Genomic DNA, 17,145 nt, shown 5'->3' with positions numbered 1-17,145 from the left:
GCCCTTGTTTACTCCATTAGTACACGCAACCTACTATAATGTATGATGCACCGCAACAACAATCCAATGCTAGGCAGCTGTCCTACAGGCACCCACATAATAATCATGTCTAATCATCATATTTGCTGTTTTAAAATACGTCTATTGAAACTTTGTAACTGATTTACATAGAAATTGAATGATAAATAGGAAAGAAGGGTTCAGGCAACGACGACAAAATCGCTTACCCGGTAATGACTCGCCGTGGCACCCCGACATCCCGTGCCCGCTTCTCGCGGAAATTGTGCAGGCGCTCCCCAATTAGGTAGACGTCGTCCCGGATATTGACTCGCCAAATCTCCACTTGCCGCCGTACCAGATACACTAGCCAGCCCATCAGACTGATTACCAGCGTGGTCGGATACGCATACCGGTAAACCTTGGACTGCACCTCCGGCGTGGATGAGAATACCGTGGCATTCATGCTGAATCCAAGGATCAGTGGTACCACGACCGCAAGCGTGGCCAGCAGCATCACCGGGAGCAAAACTGCTCGCGTAGTCACTTTAGCATTAGGCTTCAGCATTCCATCTCGAACAATAGCATTCAGTGCCGCTGCTGGACGGGAGGCAGCATTCCACAACACAAACTTAACGGCCATTTGTACATAGAGCACTCCGAGTGTCCAGTCCTGGATGAAGTGGATGACATGGGCCTGGGCGCCACCAACATACGTGTGCGCTGGAACTAAGAGATATAGTTCCATGACTAGCGCAACAAGGGACGGCAGAAGCACCGCGAACGTGGCGAGAACATAGGTAATTCGAGCCGCATCGAGGACGATATGCATCACACCGACGCATGCTTCCCGAGGGGACTGTAGGTAAGGGCTCAACCGGTCTTTCGCCGCGGTAAGGAAAGGACGCGAATAGTACAGAATGTAGGCAGCAGTGCCAACGATGGATGTGCCCGTGGAGAAGGCATACACATCGTTGAGCGGTCGGTGAGGGAAAGTGGACGACATGACCTTTCGGCCAATGATCAGAGGAACAACGGTGATGCCTACACCGGTGGCAGCAGCAAACACCCAGATCAGTAGGATGAAGGCTGCAATGCGAGTACGGAAGCGCGGCGGAATGTAAACTTTGGTGAACATGTCGTTGGCTCGCCCATGGAGACCCTGATCCGTATCCGGTGCCCCGTCAACCCGCTGATTAGACTCGGTCACCTCCAGGAACACTTGACTGCCTTTAGGGATGCGGACTTGATCGGAAGCAGGTGCCCGTACAAACCGTCCATCACGAGCGAAGTAGACACTGGGCTTCTCACTGTCGTCATTTTGCGGATGTCCATCGACTACCGGGTGTTCCGGATCTCCCTTGGCGGCTGACAAGACGTCCCACCAAGTCCGACGGGCGTGATATCCCTCTTCGTCGACTTGCCTCTCGCCAAAGAAAAAGTTGGTCAGGCGCAGAAAACGAGCGCACTTGTGGAACCACCAATCATAAAGATTGTGGAGACCGTCCGATGGCTTGATCGATTGAATGGCAAGCGGCATGACGAAGTTGTAGAACAACAGGTCCACGGGAAACTCCAAGACAGGAATAGTAGCAGACCAATGCACAGGAAGCACATCGTCGAAGGCGTAGTAGATTCCCCATACGACACCACCCAGGCAGACAATGACCAGAGCGCCGTAGACAAGGGCACTGAACGCAATCTTCCGCAGCTGCGTTGTGATGTTGCGCTCCAGAACATCTCGCACCGGATGGAATGTCGGGTCGTCTGGATCGCGAATAAAGTCTAGTCATGAATTAGCAAAAGTTTGGGGAAAGAGGCAGGGTATTACTTACAAAGTACACCGCTCCGCATTATCTTCCTGCACATGGATACGAAAAGGGCAAAATGGAACATATAACAGGTTCCAATGAACCAGTGCACAAACAGAGACGTAAGGGGTGATGAGGAGGTGAACTCTAAACGCGACGCAATCGTGGCGTTCTCAAAGAGAGGTAACAGTGCAACATCAAGTAACGAACCGCAGTACAGTGGGAAAACAATCATTTCGATGCCGATGATGAGGATAACCTTCATCACACCACCTGCTTGGTGAAGTATGTCGGCAACAATGCCTTCCACTCTCTGTCCACGCTCACCACCAGAAAGCATATTGGTGAAACGCAAGTACAGAAGTCCGAGGGCCGACGCAAGAAGGTAGCCCATAAAGATAGCAATGACGCGATCTTTCGTATCCCACACAGCTAGATCATAACTGATGGTGATGCCTGCCGAAGCTGAACCACTCACACTGGAACCGAACCAGCTTGTGCCCTTCGAGGTGTAAAGCAACTGATGGACAAGGTCGTAGACCTGGTCCCGTGCCTGTACTAGTAGCTGGGCCAAGCCGTCAAAGCCATTCTCAACTGAAAAGGCACCCACCGGTCCATGAGACACAATTCGAAGAGGGAAGTCATGCAGAATGAATTTGCCGACTGTGAAGGCCGTATGAGTAAAGGCGGCGATGCGCGCTTGGTGGATCTTTAGAGCTTGATGGGAAAGAACCGAGAACATAGGCACGTCGGATTCGTGGAAGACAAAGAAAGCCTGCAAAACATTCCGTAGTCGGTGACTACTGGCGTCGATGAGTGATAACGAGGCACTGGTGACGGACTTGGTCTGCGGAATCCATTCTCCCAATGGAACAAAAGCACCGAAGGGACTGAGCACCACTTTGCATATGAGGCTGAGCCAGTACATAACGTAGCCCAAGCTACCAATAAGAGTGTCCAGCGTCACATCTGCGAAGACCGATATGGCAGTCATGGGAACGCCAAAGACCAGTTGTACGGGGTTCGCGAGGAGTACAAGGGCAATCTTGCCCCAGAGATAGGGAAGCCAAATGCCAATTGCCACGGTAAACGAGATCAAGAGCGCGCTGAAGACTCCATTCTGCAGAAGGCCAAAAATTGGTCCCTGCATGCCAATGAGTTCCAGAATGCCCTCCAAGTCATCTCCCTCCTCGACTGCCTCAGCGTCATTTGCATCAAGACCGAAGTCTGGGGCGATGGCTTGGTTGTTCGGTGCGGCTTCGTTGGCAAGGCGTCTGTTATTCTGAATGGGTACGAACGGCGCCTCCAAAGCAGGGTCCTCGACTACATGATCATCATCCTCTTGCGGACGATCTTGACCTTGGTCAGGAGTTTCAAGGTCAGCCCAGAACCAGTCGAAGAGTCTGGCAACCAAGTTCTTCGGAGAAGTCGCCGCTGCTTGATCATTCTGCGGCGTTGCCACGGCATTTTCGGAGGCCCTTTCAGCATTCGGTGTAACCGCGTTGGTCGAAGCCGAAGCGCTCGGAACTTGATCAGACTGAATGCCAGTGTCGGCGGAAGGTGTCGAATCGGACGGTACCTCAGAGTCGCCTACAGCACGGAGGCTAGAGCCGAGATCATCATTAGTAAATTCGCGGTCTTGCCGATCATCACTCGCGCCAGTCCCCAGTGTATTAGACACGGAAGCGATGTCCCAGGGATGATGGTTGACCGCTGATGACGAGGGCTCCAACAGTGGTGATCGTGCTGAACTGGGTTCACTTTGCATCTCCGTCTGATCGGCAAAGGAATCCGAACTCGCAGCCTCGTGAAGAGGTGACTCGCGCCTCCAAGAACCGCGCAAAGAATCGTTCCGTTGAAGCTTGGTCATTGCCGTGACGATCCACCCCAGCTCATCCTGGCGCCCCTCCTCTCTTACGAGTCTGAGGACCTGCTCAGGATCACCATGGCCACGCGCCCAGAGATCCCTGAACGTGTCCACCCCAGGCCAGACCTGGTTGCCGTGAGAGGTCGAGTGCTCGAGGGACAAGGGGTTCAGTTCATCCTCACTGTCACTATTACGCCGGAACATATGCTGAGAAGTACTAGGTCCCTGGGTACCCGAGTCACTGGAACTGCTTGAGTTACCATCGCGGAACGAAGAATGCACACGATACGACTCGGTCTCAGCCAGAGAGCCAAGTCCCCCTTCGTCTGCGCGGTTAGAAATATCTTCGACGTGTTCATGGGTGCTTTCATCGCGGGGTACATCCCCTGGCTGAGGGGCATGTAGCTCAGGCTGTACCTCTTCGGGGCGCTGTACTGGACGGTTATTCGCAATTAGCTGGACAGCAGCTTCCCGCTCACCCTCGGCGATATTGGCCATGGGCTGCTGTTGAACAACCCATTCGCGAATCAGGAAAATCAGAATGAACGAGATGACAACCAATAATGTTATGAGTTGACCTTCTAGGGTATCAATAAGAATGTTATTAATCGTGGGCGATGGTGTCAGTGTGTTGAGAAATTCCACATCTGAGAGCCACGATGGGCGTCGAGGCTTGTATGATCCAGCTGTCACATTCGAAGGGCTGGTGCTCAACGAACCGGTGCCCGACATTGCAGGGAAGAACAAGGCAGAAAAAGCCTTCTTGATGACTGTGAGAAGTAGAGGCTCGCCTGATGAGAAACTGAACATAGATGAAACCGGTGACTGCACGGCTGGCACATCTGATGCTCCCGCTAATGCGGTGGTAGCGGCTCCCACATTCATGGAAGCCGTTCCATTTGCTACAACTTGGGCTAAATGTTCGGATGAAGATTGCTGGGGAGCATCCGCCCCAGACCAGCGGCCATCAGCCAGCCAGAAAAGAGCTCTCCAAATTGCTCTCATCGACCACGGCAGCCACCCAAGCCAGACGAACGCAACGAGTACAAACCGCAGCCATGTGACAATAGTGCGAAAACTATGAATTAGTAGTTGTCGGAGGAAAAGCGGAGCAGGGAGATTCTGGGGCATATTCGGATCGTATAACTTCGTGAAGCGGAACGGCGTTTTGCAGAGTTCGCAATGCTTCTTCTGAGAGTGGGACAGCCATTCTACCAGGCATGCCTGGTGAACGAACTTGATGCTCCCGCTACATTTGCACGGATAGAAAAGTTGTTCTTCCTCGGTACCCTCACCACGGCATATGCGACAAGTGTCTGGCTCTTCAAACTCCCTCTCCTTCCCCTTATAGTTCGTCTGATAGGCCGGGTCATTCATCAGGTCGGGGAACGAGGTAGAATGGGTATAATCCCGGGACGAGCCCTCGGGAAACTCCATTTTGCGCAATCAACGTCGACTCGACGAGCTTATCGTCTTTAGCAGCGGCAATCAGATATCATGTTCGGAAAGGCGTGTAGCAACGCGAACAGGTACGTGTGAACCGAGAAGGCGAGATGACGGAACGGAGACACTGCGCCAGGGGATTCTCTCGCGATTTGGTACAATCCTCCTTCAACAAGAGTTTCAAATAGTTGCTGCTAGGAGAAAATACACGTCAGTATTCAACCATAGGCGGGTTTCCGTAGGAGGCGTATGTGGCAAGACGCAAAGCAGTCGGTGGAAAGGCAAAAGACCAGCCAAAGCTGTGGTTCACCTGAACTGGTCGATCCCCCCAACATATGCTGAATCAGCACAAGACCCTCCATGTCTCGGTCATGTGACATTACGGTACAGTACCACCAAGGGCGGTGAGGGGCCGCCCAATTGCCTGCATAAATGCAGATCTGCACGTCAGATTCTGTAAGACTGTATTGTGAAGTGCCACCGAAGGACCGATGACCTCACAGCTCCTTACAATAAAGGTTAATTACTATGGCTATTGTTGTTGTTCCCTGAATCCAGCAAGCGTGTTGTTGACAACTGGAGATCTACTCTGTGATCGACAGAGCACCCACTCCAAATCTCGTCATTCAAGCCTTGCTTTGCCTCCGTTCTAGATATATACCGTGACACTGTCTGTTCCTTTCCCGTCAAGACACAGACAGACTGGTATTACAGAGTACCCCTCTAAAACTCAACGGCGCCAAGGCGGAGACGGGAATTGATCGTCGCGTGCGCTTCGAGGATCCTAGCTTGTGATTCCGGAAAAACGTTGCTAAGACCCTTTCATCTCCCCCCCCCCCCCCAAAGTCGACTGGGCCCTTTAGTTTGTCCGAATTTCCGGAAGGCTCAGGAGATAATCTAGGTCTCACCATCTTTGACTCAGTCATCTTCTATCTTCATTGAATTGGACACGCGACGCGAGTTTCCAGTTTACTGCCCGCCGGACTCGAAGCGAGCGGCACCCCCGTTGACGACGGGGACGACTCATGATGACCGTTCCGGATAATAGCCACGCCCCGGATGGGGCCGATCGGATAATAAAGTCCAGGAGCAGTGCTTCCAAGCCAAGCAAACGAGGAACTATCCGGTGGACAGTTGGGCTGGTGGTGCGGTAAGTCTTGCTTAAAAAGCTAGACCGGGATCTTCGGTCCACCGCGTTATGGAGTTGAACCGTTGCTAATCTGGCGATCAAACTGATAGGCTCTGTATCTGGTATGCTCTTCTTACGCCATTCCTGCGCTGCCCTTCTCAGCTCTCCGACCTTACGGATTCCTCGCCGCGAGTATGCAAACCATACCTTGTTGCTCGCTCCTATGTCGAGCCCCATGTGATGCCGTACTATAACGCTTATGGCGCGCCATATGTCGAGACAGCGCGCCCATACGTGCAGGTTCTCAATGAGAAAGTCTACGCGCCCACTTCGCGCGTCGTCAAGCATGGATATGAGAGATTTGGGGCACCCGCTTTGGATAAAGCCCAGCTTTATGGCCAGCAGCAGTGGGAGACGATTGTCGTCCCACAGTTGCAGTCCGCTAAGGACAGAGCAAATGGCTTGTACCAATCTCAACTATACCCCCATGTTCAAACCGTCGAGGCGGCCTTGTCGCCATCCTTCCAAAAGGCCAACGGCGCGATCAAGTTTGCATATGGAGACTACCTTCTCCCATTCGGCGCAAAGTATAGGCCTTTCATCGGTAAGACCTATACAACGGGCCAGGAAATTCTCACAACAACCGTACTCCCTTATGCGCAAAACTCATGGTCGGCGGCTATCTACTTCATTCATAGTACATTATGGCCCAGAGTCACCGGAGTGTACTCTCAGAATGTCGAGCCTCAGCTAGTTAAGATCGGCGAAAGACTGGCAAGTTATCGTGAGGAGAAGAGGCTGCGACAGGTTGCAGAGGAAGTGGAAAGGTAGGCTTTTATCGCTGCGATATACGTGCTTCATGTGTTAACCTATCATTCACAGTGCATCTCAACAAGCATCATTTCTCACTGCACCAAAGGCTACTGAGGTAAACGACTTGACGACGTCGTCCATAACCGAGCAGGCTACCGCAACGCCTACGCTGTCGCCTACTGAACAAGCTGCGAAAGCACGCAATAGCATCGAGACTGACCTGCGCACCTGGCAACAAAAGTTTGCCGTTGCCGCAGAGAAGGGACTCGAGGATCTTGAAGAGCGCTTGCAGGAGATAGTCGACGGGTTCATTGGAAGTGGCGTTCGCGCACATGGAGAAAGCTTGGCAACCGCATTGGAGGCCGTTGTTGACAACGAGCTTATAGCTCTTAAGCGTCATATCAACAACCTCGCCGAGTCCTTGCCCAAAGAAGACGTGCCACAAGAGGAGCAGGCAGCGACAAACGAGCTTTTTGGAAACATCAAGGAAGCCGCAGTGTCTATCCGGGACCGTGCTCATGCCCTTCGAGAATGGCGCCATTCCTTCGACCAAGAGCTTACAAGGCGCGTTTCTTTCGCAATCAACTCTACACTCGATGTCCTGGATAGCGTCCGTGATCTCGGACTTCAAGAGGTCGGCATGCGTTGGGCCTGGATGGATGGTGTTACCTACAAGGATTGGGCTAGGTACCATGCACTGAAGGCGCAGTTCGAGGAATGGAAGGATGAGTTCTTGGAATTTGGCCTTCAGCATGCGAAGCTTGAGGAAGCGCGAGCAGTAGCGGACGAGATCTTGTCGCACGGAATGGAAGTTGCTGAGGCCGCCGCCAAGGAGCTGACCCGGCTGAGGGACGTTGGCAAGTGGAAGATCGCTGCCAGGGAAGCAAGCGATGACTTTGACACCAGATCTGAGCCTCCGCCTTCGTTGCCTAAGCCTAGCCGCGCCCCCGAGCCTGTTGTGGATGAAGAAGGACTGGCAGATGAGTCAGCCGATGCTGAGCGTCCGGATGGGACTGTCTTTGCTTATGATGCTGCCTCTCGGGCCGTGAATGACGGATCTGACGGCGACGAGGAGAGTATGGCAGATGATGAGGAGCATGCTTCGCCCCAGGCTAACGGTGGATTGCCTTCGGAATACGAGTCGACTAGCCCTTTGGGTGATAACCAGGATGCCGATTACCTGAAGGCGGCATGGGGAGTAGCTGCGGCTGATGTGAGAACACCGTCGGAAGGCGAAACACCACAGGCTTCTGGCCCCCAATTGTCGGCTGAGCAGCAACAGGCTGTTGCGGCTCTCATCTCGGGTCTACTTGTGGACAAGGACTCTGCCTACGCCGAAGAGATTATGAACAAGCTGCACTCAATTTACGGGACTCCAGCGCCAACACCAGAGCCTTCTGTAGCATTTGACGACGCTTCTGATGAGGTTAGTGATTTCGATGCAGAGGCTGCGAATGCCCCCTTCCCGGAATCCGAAGAGCCTATCGACGAAACCGATGAAGCCTCGAATGCATCATCCGAAGCAGACTTCGAGTCTAGTGCTATCGTCGACGACGAGGATAACAACGAAGAGGTGCAAGATACCCCCGAGTCACTCTCCGAGGATATCGACATAGACGGGGTCGAAGAGGGCTCGCCCATGGATGACGTCGAATCGTCCTCCGCAACTCTGGCTTCCACTGCCAGCAGTGTTGTATCCGAGGCTGAGGAAACCATCATCCCTGAAACAACCCCAGCCAGCGGAGACAACTCTGCAGAGGAGTTGTAACCTGAGACAAGACAGACAAACAAACAGGGTTGGCTGTTACTTGGCAATTCTTTCATGATTTGATATCCCAAAACATTCTTGTTATTCGCTTGATTTACCATCTCAGGTCAGCCATGATATTCCCCACATAGTTCCCCCACGATTTGTACGTCATGATATAGCATTTTCTATTCTGCCCCTATACCACCAGAACCTCCTCCTCCTACCTTTGCTGTGTACTATGTGCTGTTTTTATTTGTTTCAATTCTTGTAACGGCCACTCGTGCTTCAACATTCTTGTGCCCTTCTGGCACCCAAACTTTTGCTTTTTGGGAAGCGTTCATCTCGCATCCAATCTATCTTCACATACATTAAAATACAATTTGCTCAACCAAAGGAAAAAAAAAAAAATGGTGAAGCCCAACCGCGCAATGCGTAGCCATCTGTAATATATATGCATAAACCATCCCCCAAAAAGCCACTCCACTTACAATTCCAAAACAACAACCCACCCCTCACAAGACCACCTCACCGATACTGCACCCCCCTAGCACCCCTCTTCTCCATCTTCTTCTGCCTCTTACTCTCCGCCGCACCTCCACCTTGCTCCTGCCCAGCACCCGCACCTCCCATCCCCGCCAACCCACTCTTCATCCCCATAAAGGTACTATACGCCAACCAGACCGAATACACCGGCACAACAATCCACAACCACCAAGCACGATCGCCAAACAAGCAGGCAGCTCCAAGACAACCCCACGTCCAGTACAGCACGTCCCACATGTATTCCGTCAGGCCTGCGGCGCCGAGATCCTCGCCGGGAGAGCGGAGGGATCCATCAGCGGGGTTGTAGACCGGACGGCCGAGGCGTTCGAGGTAGAATTCAATGAGGAGGGTCGGGCAGGCCAGTGTGAAGTAGGGGGTTAGGGAGCGGGGGCGGTTGAAGAGCCAGTGGAGAGTTAGGAAGAGGATGTGCAGGGCGGCACTGATGAGGTGGGTGCGGGTGAGGAGGGACGCGTTGCGCGCGGCGAGGGTTTTGGCGGCTTTCTGTTGAGAGGTTGGTTAGTTATTTGAGTGGAGGGATATAGTTTATGGGGAGGAACGAGGTATACTGACTTGAGCCATGGCTGGAAGTGGTGGTGGTAGTGGTAGTGTGTGAAGTTGAGATTAATCCGGTATGATCGGATGACGATGATGCAGGTCGCGTGCGGATGCAAGTGGTGTTAGGGTGTAGTGGGGGGTTGGTGGAAATGACAGGGAGCGATGATCCGCTCAGTGAATAAATTAACTAGCGATAAGCAAGTTGCATGATCAGGGAGGGATAAGGAGTCTAGATAATCGATTGATAGATTTGATTGATAGTGGGAGTGAAGATGAAAGTAAGTAACACCTGTAGTTAGTAGTAGTAGTAGTAGTAGTAGTACCAGTAGTAAGAAGATGGCGAATAGGGAATGGCGTTGCCCACCACAACCAACCAACTGTAAGTTACTAACAGCCAAGCCGCTCTCCGCCTCTCACCAGCCACGCTCTCCGCCAGATTCGCTGCTCCAAAACATCGCCAGAAAAGGCGTCGTGAACTACGACTTCTGTCGGACTTTGCCGCTTCGCCCCTGGGCCTCCTTTGGGCTTCTTCCGCGTGTATCTTGTCTGCCGCTTTCGCTGTCTGCTCGTCGCGACATGCGATTTGACTCCCTTTGACACCTTCTTAGGGCCCTACACGGCGTCACGAGTCGTCCGGACGTCATCCACTTTCCCTTTCTCCTCTGCCACAGCTTCGCATTTCAACCCACCCCCTCTCGACTAGTCTGATCTGTGGCGGAGATCTAGACAAGAACCGTTGCGATTCATCGTGCGCAAACTAGCCAGGCGATATACTTGACTGGTTATTGTTTTGACGGGTGTTGACGGTCTAACAATCTTTTTTTCTCTCTGTTCCCTATCTATACAGTTGAAAGAAACACCACGTCGTCGTTGCCTTAAATCCGGTTCACGCGGCGCTCCCCTCACATCTCTCTGTGTTCTTTCAATCCCTTTGGACTGTTTCTCAACTTCACCCATGCTGGTTCGGTGTTAACAGATTAACGGCCTCACCTGTCGCTCACCTGTTCCTTGATTCCGCAAAGCTCCCTTCGCGCCGTTCCCAATACGAACGTCAATACCGCCTCCTCTCCTGCAGCGCCTCTGTGATATCGCCCCCCCTCCTTCTCTCTCTCCTCCTTGAATGAATCCTACACCTCAACATGTCTCCCTCCACCGCACATATATCGAGCCAACTTAGGCAATTAATATATTACCATCTTGATAACAACCTCGTCCGTAATGCGCTTTTCCTTGCCGGTCGGTTGCACGCCTACGAACCCCGAGCAGCGGAATCTTCATATTTACTCGCCTTGTGCCATCTTCAGAGCGGTCAAGTGAAGGCAGCATACGATTACAGCAAGAACTTTGGATGGCGAGGCACTCATCTGGGCTGCGCGTATGTGTTCGCCCAGGCGTGCTTGGACCTGGGAAAATATCCTGAAGGCATCACGGCGTTGGAACGAAGCAAAGGACTCTGGTCCACAAAGAACCATTGGGGTACGCTTTGTTCAGCATTTCTTTATAGTATCCCGCTTGTCGCAAATGGACGCGACTATCATTTCAGGCTGATCACAGCTGACATCTTCATTTCGCCGTTCCAGGAAAACACAGCGAAACGCGCAGGCAACATTTACCCGATGCGGCAGCGGTGCTATGTCTACAGGGCAAGCTTTTCTATGCGCACAATGAACTCAATGCGGCTGTTGAATGCTATGTCGACGCGCTCAAGTTGAACCCGTTCATGTGGGACGCTTTCTTGGGCTTGTGTGAGACTGGTGAGTATCGCGGGCGGATAGGGAGAATGCTGTCGCTAATTGTTCAAAGGGGTCAACATCCGCGTTCCCAATATCTTCAAGATGACACCTGAACTCAGCGCTTTGTTAGCATCCTCCTCACAAGATGACTTGGACGTGTCTTCGGATAAGGCAGCACATCCCGCAGGTCCCTTGCAGTCGCAACCGAAACTGAACTCGAGCACCGATCCCTTTACTTCTTTGACATCTCGGACTGAGGCAGTCGGCACGCATGGGAGCTCCGCTCTCTGGGAGAAGCTGAATGGCAGCACAGTCAGCGTGGCATCCACGGGTACATCAGCAATTCCGGCAGTTCGAGAAGGGACCGAAACACCTGGAGGCCAAAGCAGTGAGTCGGACGACCGTGTCATGCACCGGACAGACGCACCTATGGAGCCGCCCTTGGCACCTGCACGGAAGAACCGAACAATACAAACGATTAGTGCCGATCATGGCATGGACTCCCCACCAAAGATGAAGCCCACGGGTATACGACCCCGGACCAGGACTAAGCCCGATCCCGATGAGTCGACTACAACCTATACGGAGCGAGAGCTCTCACACGGAGTCCGTGTGGGCGACCGCAAGCGAACTGTCTCTGGATCAGTTGCTCATTCCGCGCAGCAACCCACCGAACCTGGCGCGCCGCAACGGCGGAGCGTCCGCCTCTTCAACCAGATCAAGCCTACTACGAGCAAACTTTCTAGTACGGCGCTGGGGACAAAGGATGGTCGAGAAATGAAGAAGGTCAGGGCTACTGGTGCGAAGGGTCGCACTACAACCGCTCCTAGTGTGGGCCGGGTCGTGAGCGGCAATCGAAAACACATCGGTGACACGCATGATGGCGAGGCCAAGGACCACCGGCCAGCCACCTCGGCATCGAATGGGACGCACCACACTTCATCGAGAGGACCTTCGCTTGATCGGTCTAAAGCTGTGGAGGCATTGACATGGTTATTAGAGCTGTTCTCGAAGTTGGCGTCCGGATACTTTGCGTTGTGTCGCTATCGTTGCGCAGAAGCTACCCAGATATTCGCGGCTCTCTCTCAAGGCCAGCGGGAGACTCCATGGGTACTCTCCCAAATAGGTCGAGCATACTACGAGCAGGCGATGTATTCCGAAGCCGAGAAATACTTTGTCCGGGTAAAGAGTATGGCTCCGTCCCGGTTGGAGGATATGGAAATCTACTCAACGGTGCTCTGGCATCTGAAGAATGATGTCGAGCTGGCTTATCTGGCGCACGAGCTCATGGAAACAGACCGTCTCTCCCCTCAGGCCTGGTGCGCCGTTGGCAACTCATTCTCCCACCAGCGGGATCATGACCAGGCTCTGAAGTGCTTCAAGCGAGCCACGCAACTTGATCCTCATTTCGCGTACGGGTTCACTCTGCAAGGACATGAATATGTGGCCAACGAAGAATACGACAAGGCTCTCGATGCGTATCGACACGGCATCAGCGCTGACAGTCGTCATTATAACGCCTGGTATGGATTGGGTACGGTATACGACAAGATGGGCAAGCTCGAGTTTGCCGAACAACATTTCCGCAATGCGGCCAACATCAATCCTACGAACGCGGTGCTCATCTGCTGCATCGGACTGGTATTGGAGAAGATGAACAACCCCCGCGGGGCTCTCGCTCAGTATGGACGGGCCTGCCAATTGGCGCCTCATTCTGTTCTTGCTCGCTTCCGCAAGGCTCGCGTGCTGATGAAGCTCTCGGAGCTCAAGTTGGCACTCACCGAATTGAAGGTGCTCAAGGATATGGCACCGGATGAGGCCAACGTGCATTATCTGCTGGGTAAACTCTACAAGATGTTGCATGAGAAGGCGAATGCTATCAAGCATTTCACGACCGCTCTGAATTTGGATCCCAAGGTAAGTGTTGAACCCTCACTATCCCTCGCCAAACTCAAATGCACCAGCTAACAGCTTCAGGCGGCGCAATACATCAAGGATGCTATGGAATCCCTGGATGATGATGAAGAGGATGACGAAGATATGGCATGATTTTCTTTCTCCCTTGTTCTTAGTATTCTTCCTGCTTCCCCTGTGTACTTCTTCGACGGGTTCCTGTTGTCCATGAACCCATCTGTACCCTGGAATCCCTATTGGCGAGGAGCGGCGTTTGTCTTTTCTCTTTCTCTCTTTCTGGGTTGAATTTGCACCAGCATCAGCATTACGAGGGCGTTCGCCGGTGGGTTGGTTAGAACTGGCATTGCGAGCATCCAGACCTCGCGAGGTTCGAGGCATCTGGATTGGATTCTGTATGTTAGCGTGGGAGGCTGGGAAGGGACGAGGCCGGACGACGGAGCTGAACATATCTTCTTGGAAGACTGTTGTCCGAGCGGCTGCATAATCGAGCTATTATTAGCACATTGATACCCACTTGTCTTCATACTTGTAGAGCAATGATAATAGATTCAGGTGACTAGCTGTTGAGTACTATACCGGGGATGTTGGGCGGAGAAACAGGCGGTGAGACGGCAGAAACCGGCGGAAATCCATCCAAATCCGTTGAGACCGAAAGACGAGAGTTTGGGATTCATTGGATGCCGCGAAGATCTCCCTCTCTGTTCCCCTAAATTCAAGGTTTCTCTCAATCTTCTTCTCACTCTCCTTCTCTTCCTCCCCGACATCCCTCTTCCTAGTTCTCCTCCGCTTCCTCCTCCCCTTCTTCCCGCCACCCCTACTACCGGGTCATGCACCGTCTTTGCGGCCCTCTCGCCTGACCTCGTCATTCCCAAAGTCCGCATACCCCAGAGAACCCCAGGTTCGCTTTGCCCCGAACCCACCCTTAGGCTTCTGGCTATAAAGCCCCCGTCTAACCCGTTCCTGATGCAGATCAGCCGGTTCTCTTACCCCCACCTGAAAACCTCCTCCCCACCACGACCACCATGTCCCTCTTCTCCTACGTCGCCTCGGGCATCAGCTCCTTCGTCGTCTTCACGCTCTCTCTCTTCGCCCTCGGCCAAAAAGTTCCCCGCGCCGCCTTCGTCGCCCGGTGTCTCGCCGCCTATGGCTCCCTCCTCCTCTGCGCCACCTACGGCGTCGTCGCCTCAATTGTGCTCCGGATCGCCGGCTACGGCCGCATCTCGCAATATGCCACTGCGCGCAGTTTCAAGTGGGTCATGCGCTACACCACCGGCGTGACTTTCAACATCATCGAAGGCGCCGAACACCTGAACACCCGACCCGCCGTGTTCATCGCAAACCACCAGTCCGAACTAGACGTGCTCATGCTCGGCTACATCTTCCCTCCGTACTGCAGTGTCACGGCCAAGAAGTCCCTCAAATATATTCCCTTCCTCGGCTGGTTCATGTCCCTCTCTCGCACCGTCTTCATTGATCGTGCCAACCGCGAAACGGCCGTCAAGGCCTTTGATAGTGCTGCCGATGAGATGCGCAACCATCGCCAGAGTGTCTTCATCTTCGCCGAGGGCACGCGCAGCTACTCCGATACCCCGGAACTGTTGCCCTTCAAGAAGGGCGCGTTCCATCTTGCGCTGAAGGCGGGTGTACCCATTGTGCCCGTGGTTACGGAGAATTACTCGCATGTGCTGTCTCCCCGGAACATGAGGTTCGAGCCGGGCACGATCAAGATCAAGGGTACGTTTCACCCTCTTCGCCTTCTGGCTGAATTCATGAAGTGCTAACTGCATATAGTCCTCCCCCCGATCAGCACGGAAGGTCTCACGACCGCCGACATCGACGCTCTGACCAAGTCCACGCGCGAGTCCATGCTCAAGACCCTGCTCGACTTGGCCGACAAGGACAAGCAGGAGGTGGATTCGACGGTTGCCGCGAACGGCAAGTCCACTGCTGTGGAGCTGTAGGGAAAACAAACAGATCAACTTTTTTACAGGCTGACTATTGTTATTCCCGTCATCTACGATTACACGACACGAGTAATGCTTGAATTGGCGAGACAGAGGAGAGAAGAGTGTGGGTTGATACCCCGGACTGGTTAAGGTAGCAACAACCACTGCTGAGGGGCGAGAGAACAGACTGGAGGGACATAAATCCAGTAGAAAGAAAGACGCAGCGGCGGGTAAAGTAAAGACCTTGTCTTGGACTTTGTCAGGCCATCCATTGCATGACGCGGCCAATGGGTTTCTTTCCTAGAGTGTATATAGAGCATATTCTTAATGCTTTTTTTTAGACCGCCACTCCACCAAAAAACCAACCTACGTAAACCACAATACCCACAGATATCATAGAATAGACACCATCACCCCAAACAAGCACACCTCCCCTCCGCACACTCCCTAACATCCCCCTCAACATCCAACCTCCTCAACCCCTCCCACACATCCCCATCCCCATCCCTCCTAGTACCATCATCCACCCTCCCAACCCTACCCCCCCTAGCAGCCGTCGCAACCAAATACCCACCCTCAAACGCCTGCACCTCCACCCTCACCTCCTTCACCTCCCTCCCCTTCATCAACACCCTAACCCCACGATAAACCTCCCCATCCGTATCGGGAACCCTCACATCCAAAAACTCCAACTCCCTCAACCACTCCGCCAACAACGCCTCCCCCGTCATCTTAATATACGCCTCCTTCAGCGCCCAATACGCAAAGAAAACCCGATAACTATACACCACCCCTTCCGTCGACGACACCGAGTACCCGTGAACAGGATGCGTTAGGGACTTTATCAACGACAGTTCCCTCGCTGAGAATATCTCCGTGAAGATCGATACGTACTCTAGGAATGCGGAGCGGGTAGGTGGGGATGGGTTCCGCGGGGAGCGTAGGTGTTCTGTTGTACTGGTGATGTCGATTCCGACTTGGATTTCTTGTTGCTGCTTGGCTGGTGTGGGGTTGGGTGGGATGGTAGTGCCGGCTAGGGCGACCATTGAGTCTTGGTGGCTGACGTTGAATTCGACTGTTGGGATTGGGGTCGTGGATGAGGAGGAAAGCACTGCTGCCGATGGGATGAAGCAGGGTCGGTGGTGCGGGGCTGGGGTCCGGCTGATGGTGATTTGGGACCAGGGAATGCGGCAGGTGCGGTGGATGAAGAGGTATTTGAGCAGGTTGGAGGCTAATGACATGTGCCGGTCCTTGAGGTGGTAGTATTTCTGGATGGCTTGTTGTTCGGTGGGTTGGAGTGTCTCGAGGAGGGGGAGGGCCGGGGAGGTGGTGGTTAGGGGCCGGGTGTCGATGTACCACCGGACGAGGGTGGGTTTGGGGTCGGATGGGGTGGTCATTTTGGGTAGGTTGGTGTGGTGGTGTTCAACTGAGTGAGATGTGAGATGTGAGATGTAGTGGTGTATCTAGCTGATGTGAGGAGAGATCGGGTGTCTATGCGGAGGTGAGATGAGGGGTTGAGTTGGTTTTCCACGAGGGTCATTGATGCATTCCGAGATTCAGATACACCAATTATAAACCTCAGCGCCCTACACAATGGTCCACAACCAGTTTATTGTCACAGCAAAGTCATGAAGGCAATAAATC

The 17,145-nt window shown here is 53.2% G+C and overlaps 6 protein-coding genes across 6 annotated transcripts; 3 read left to right on the top strand and 3 right to left on the bottom strand.

Moving 5' to 3' along the window:
- Positions 1 to 127: 127 nt before the first annotated feature.
- BO79DRAFT_201554 (E3 ubiquitin-protein ligase SSM4) lies at positions 128 to 5,406 on the bottom strand. The gene is made up of 2 exons (XM_025681583.1): positions 1,833 to 5,406; positions 128 to 1,782 (listed from the first exon to the last, which is right to left on the bottom strand). Exons 1-2 carry the CDS (start codon positions 5,110 to 5,112, stop codon positions 224 to 226), a joined length of 4,839 nt encoding a protein of 1,612 aa, XP_025535902.1. The 5' UTR covers positions 5,113 to 5,406; the 3' UTR covers positions 128 to 223.
- A 580-nt stretch (positions 5,407 to 5,986) lies between these two features.
- Positions 5,987 to 9,200, top strand: BO79DRAFT_201552 (uncharacterized protein). The gene is made up of 3 exons (XM_025681582.1): positions 5,987 to 6,268; positions 6,358 to 7,074; positions 7,130 to 9,200. The coding sequence occupies exons 1-3, from the start codon at positions 6,144 to 6,146 to the stop codon at positions 8,826 to 8,828; spliced, it is 2,541 nt and encodes an 846-aa protein (XP_025535901.1). The 5' UTR covers positions 5,987 to 6,143; the 3' UTR covers positions 8,829 to 9,200.
- Positions 9,101 to 10,163, bottom strand: BO79DRAFT_179821 (SND2/TMEM208 family protein). The gene is made up of 2 exons (XM_025680055.1): positions 9,924 to 10,163; positions 9,101 to 9,854 (listed from the first exon to the last, which is right to left on the bottom strand). Exons 1-2 carry the CDS (start codon positions 9,930 to 9,932, stop codon positions 9,336 to 9,338), a joined length of 528 nt encoding a protein of 175 aa, XP_025535900.1. The 5' UTR covers positions 9,933 to 10,163; the 3' UTR covers positions 9,101 to 9,335.
- A 594-nt stretch (positions 10,164 to 10,757) lies between these two features.
- BO79DRAFT_290039 (anaphase promoting complex subunit bimA) lies at positions 10,758 to 14,046 on the top strand. The gene is made up of 4 exons (XM_025688845.1): positions 10,758 to 11,384; positions 11,489 to 11,662; positions 11,712 to 13,558; positions 13,619 to 14,046. The coding sequence occupies exons 1-4, from the start codon at positions 11,048 to 11,050 to the stop codon at positions 13,688 to 13,690; spliced, it is 2,430 nt and encodes an 809-aa protein (XP_025535899.1). The 5' UTR covers positions 10,758 to 11,047; the 3' UTR covers positions 13,691 to 14,046.
- Positions 14,047 to 14,243: 197 nt separating this feature from the next.
- On the top strand, positions 14,244 to 15,842 carry BO79DRAFT_290038 (1-acylglycerol-3-phosphate O-acyltransferase SLC1). Its single transcript, XM_025688844.1, has 3 exons — positions 14,244 to 14,453; positions 14,525 to 15,289; positions 15,347 to 15,842. Exons 2-3 carry the CDS (start codon positions 14,578 to 14,580, stop codon positions 15,514 to 15,516), a joined length of 882 nt encoding a protein of 293 aa, XP_025535898.1. The 5' UTR covers positions 14,244 to 14,453; positions 14,525 to 14,577; the 3' UTR covers positions 15,517 to 15,842.
- Positions 15,648 to 17,108, bottom strand: BO79DRAFT_247721 (4'-phosphopantetheinyl transferase family protein; the record flags this gene model as incomplete). Its single annotated transcript, XM_025685667.1, has 2 exons — positions 15,931 to 17,108; positions 15,648 to 15,801 (listed from the first exon to the last, which is right to left on the bottom strand). Exons 1-2 carry the CDS (start codon positions 16,896 to 16,898, stop codon positions 15,648 to 15,650), a joined length of 1,122 nt encoding a protein of 373 aa, XP_025535897.1. The 5' UTR covers positions 16,899 to 17,108.
- Between the last annotated feature and the right edge of the window lie 37 nt (positions 17,109 to 17,145).

This window comes from Aspergillus costaricaensis, assembly GCF_003184835.1.
Source record: "Aspergillus costaricaensis CBS 115574 unplaced genomic scaffold BO79scaffold_34, whole genome shotgun sequence".
NCBI lineage: Eukaryota > Fungi > Ascomycota > Eurotiomycetes > Eurotiales > Aspergillaceae > Aspergillus > Aspergillus costaricensis.
The sequence above is the reverse complement of the archived record's forward strand: the minus strand, read 5'-3'. Positions and strand labels throughout refer to the sequence as shown.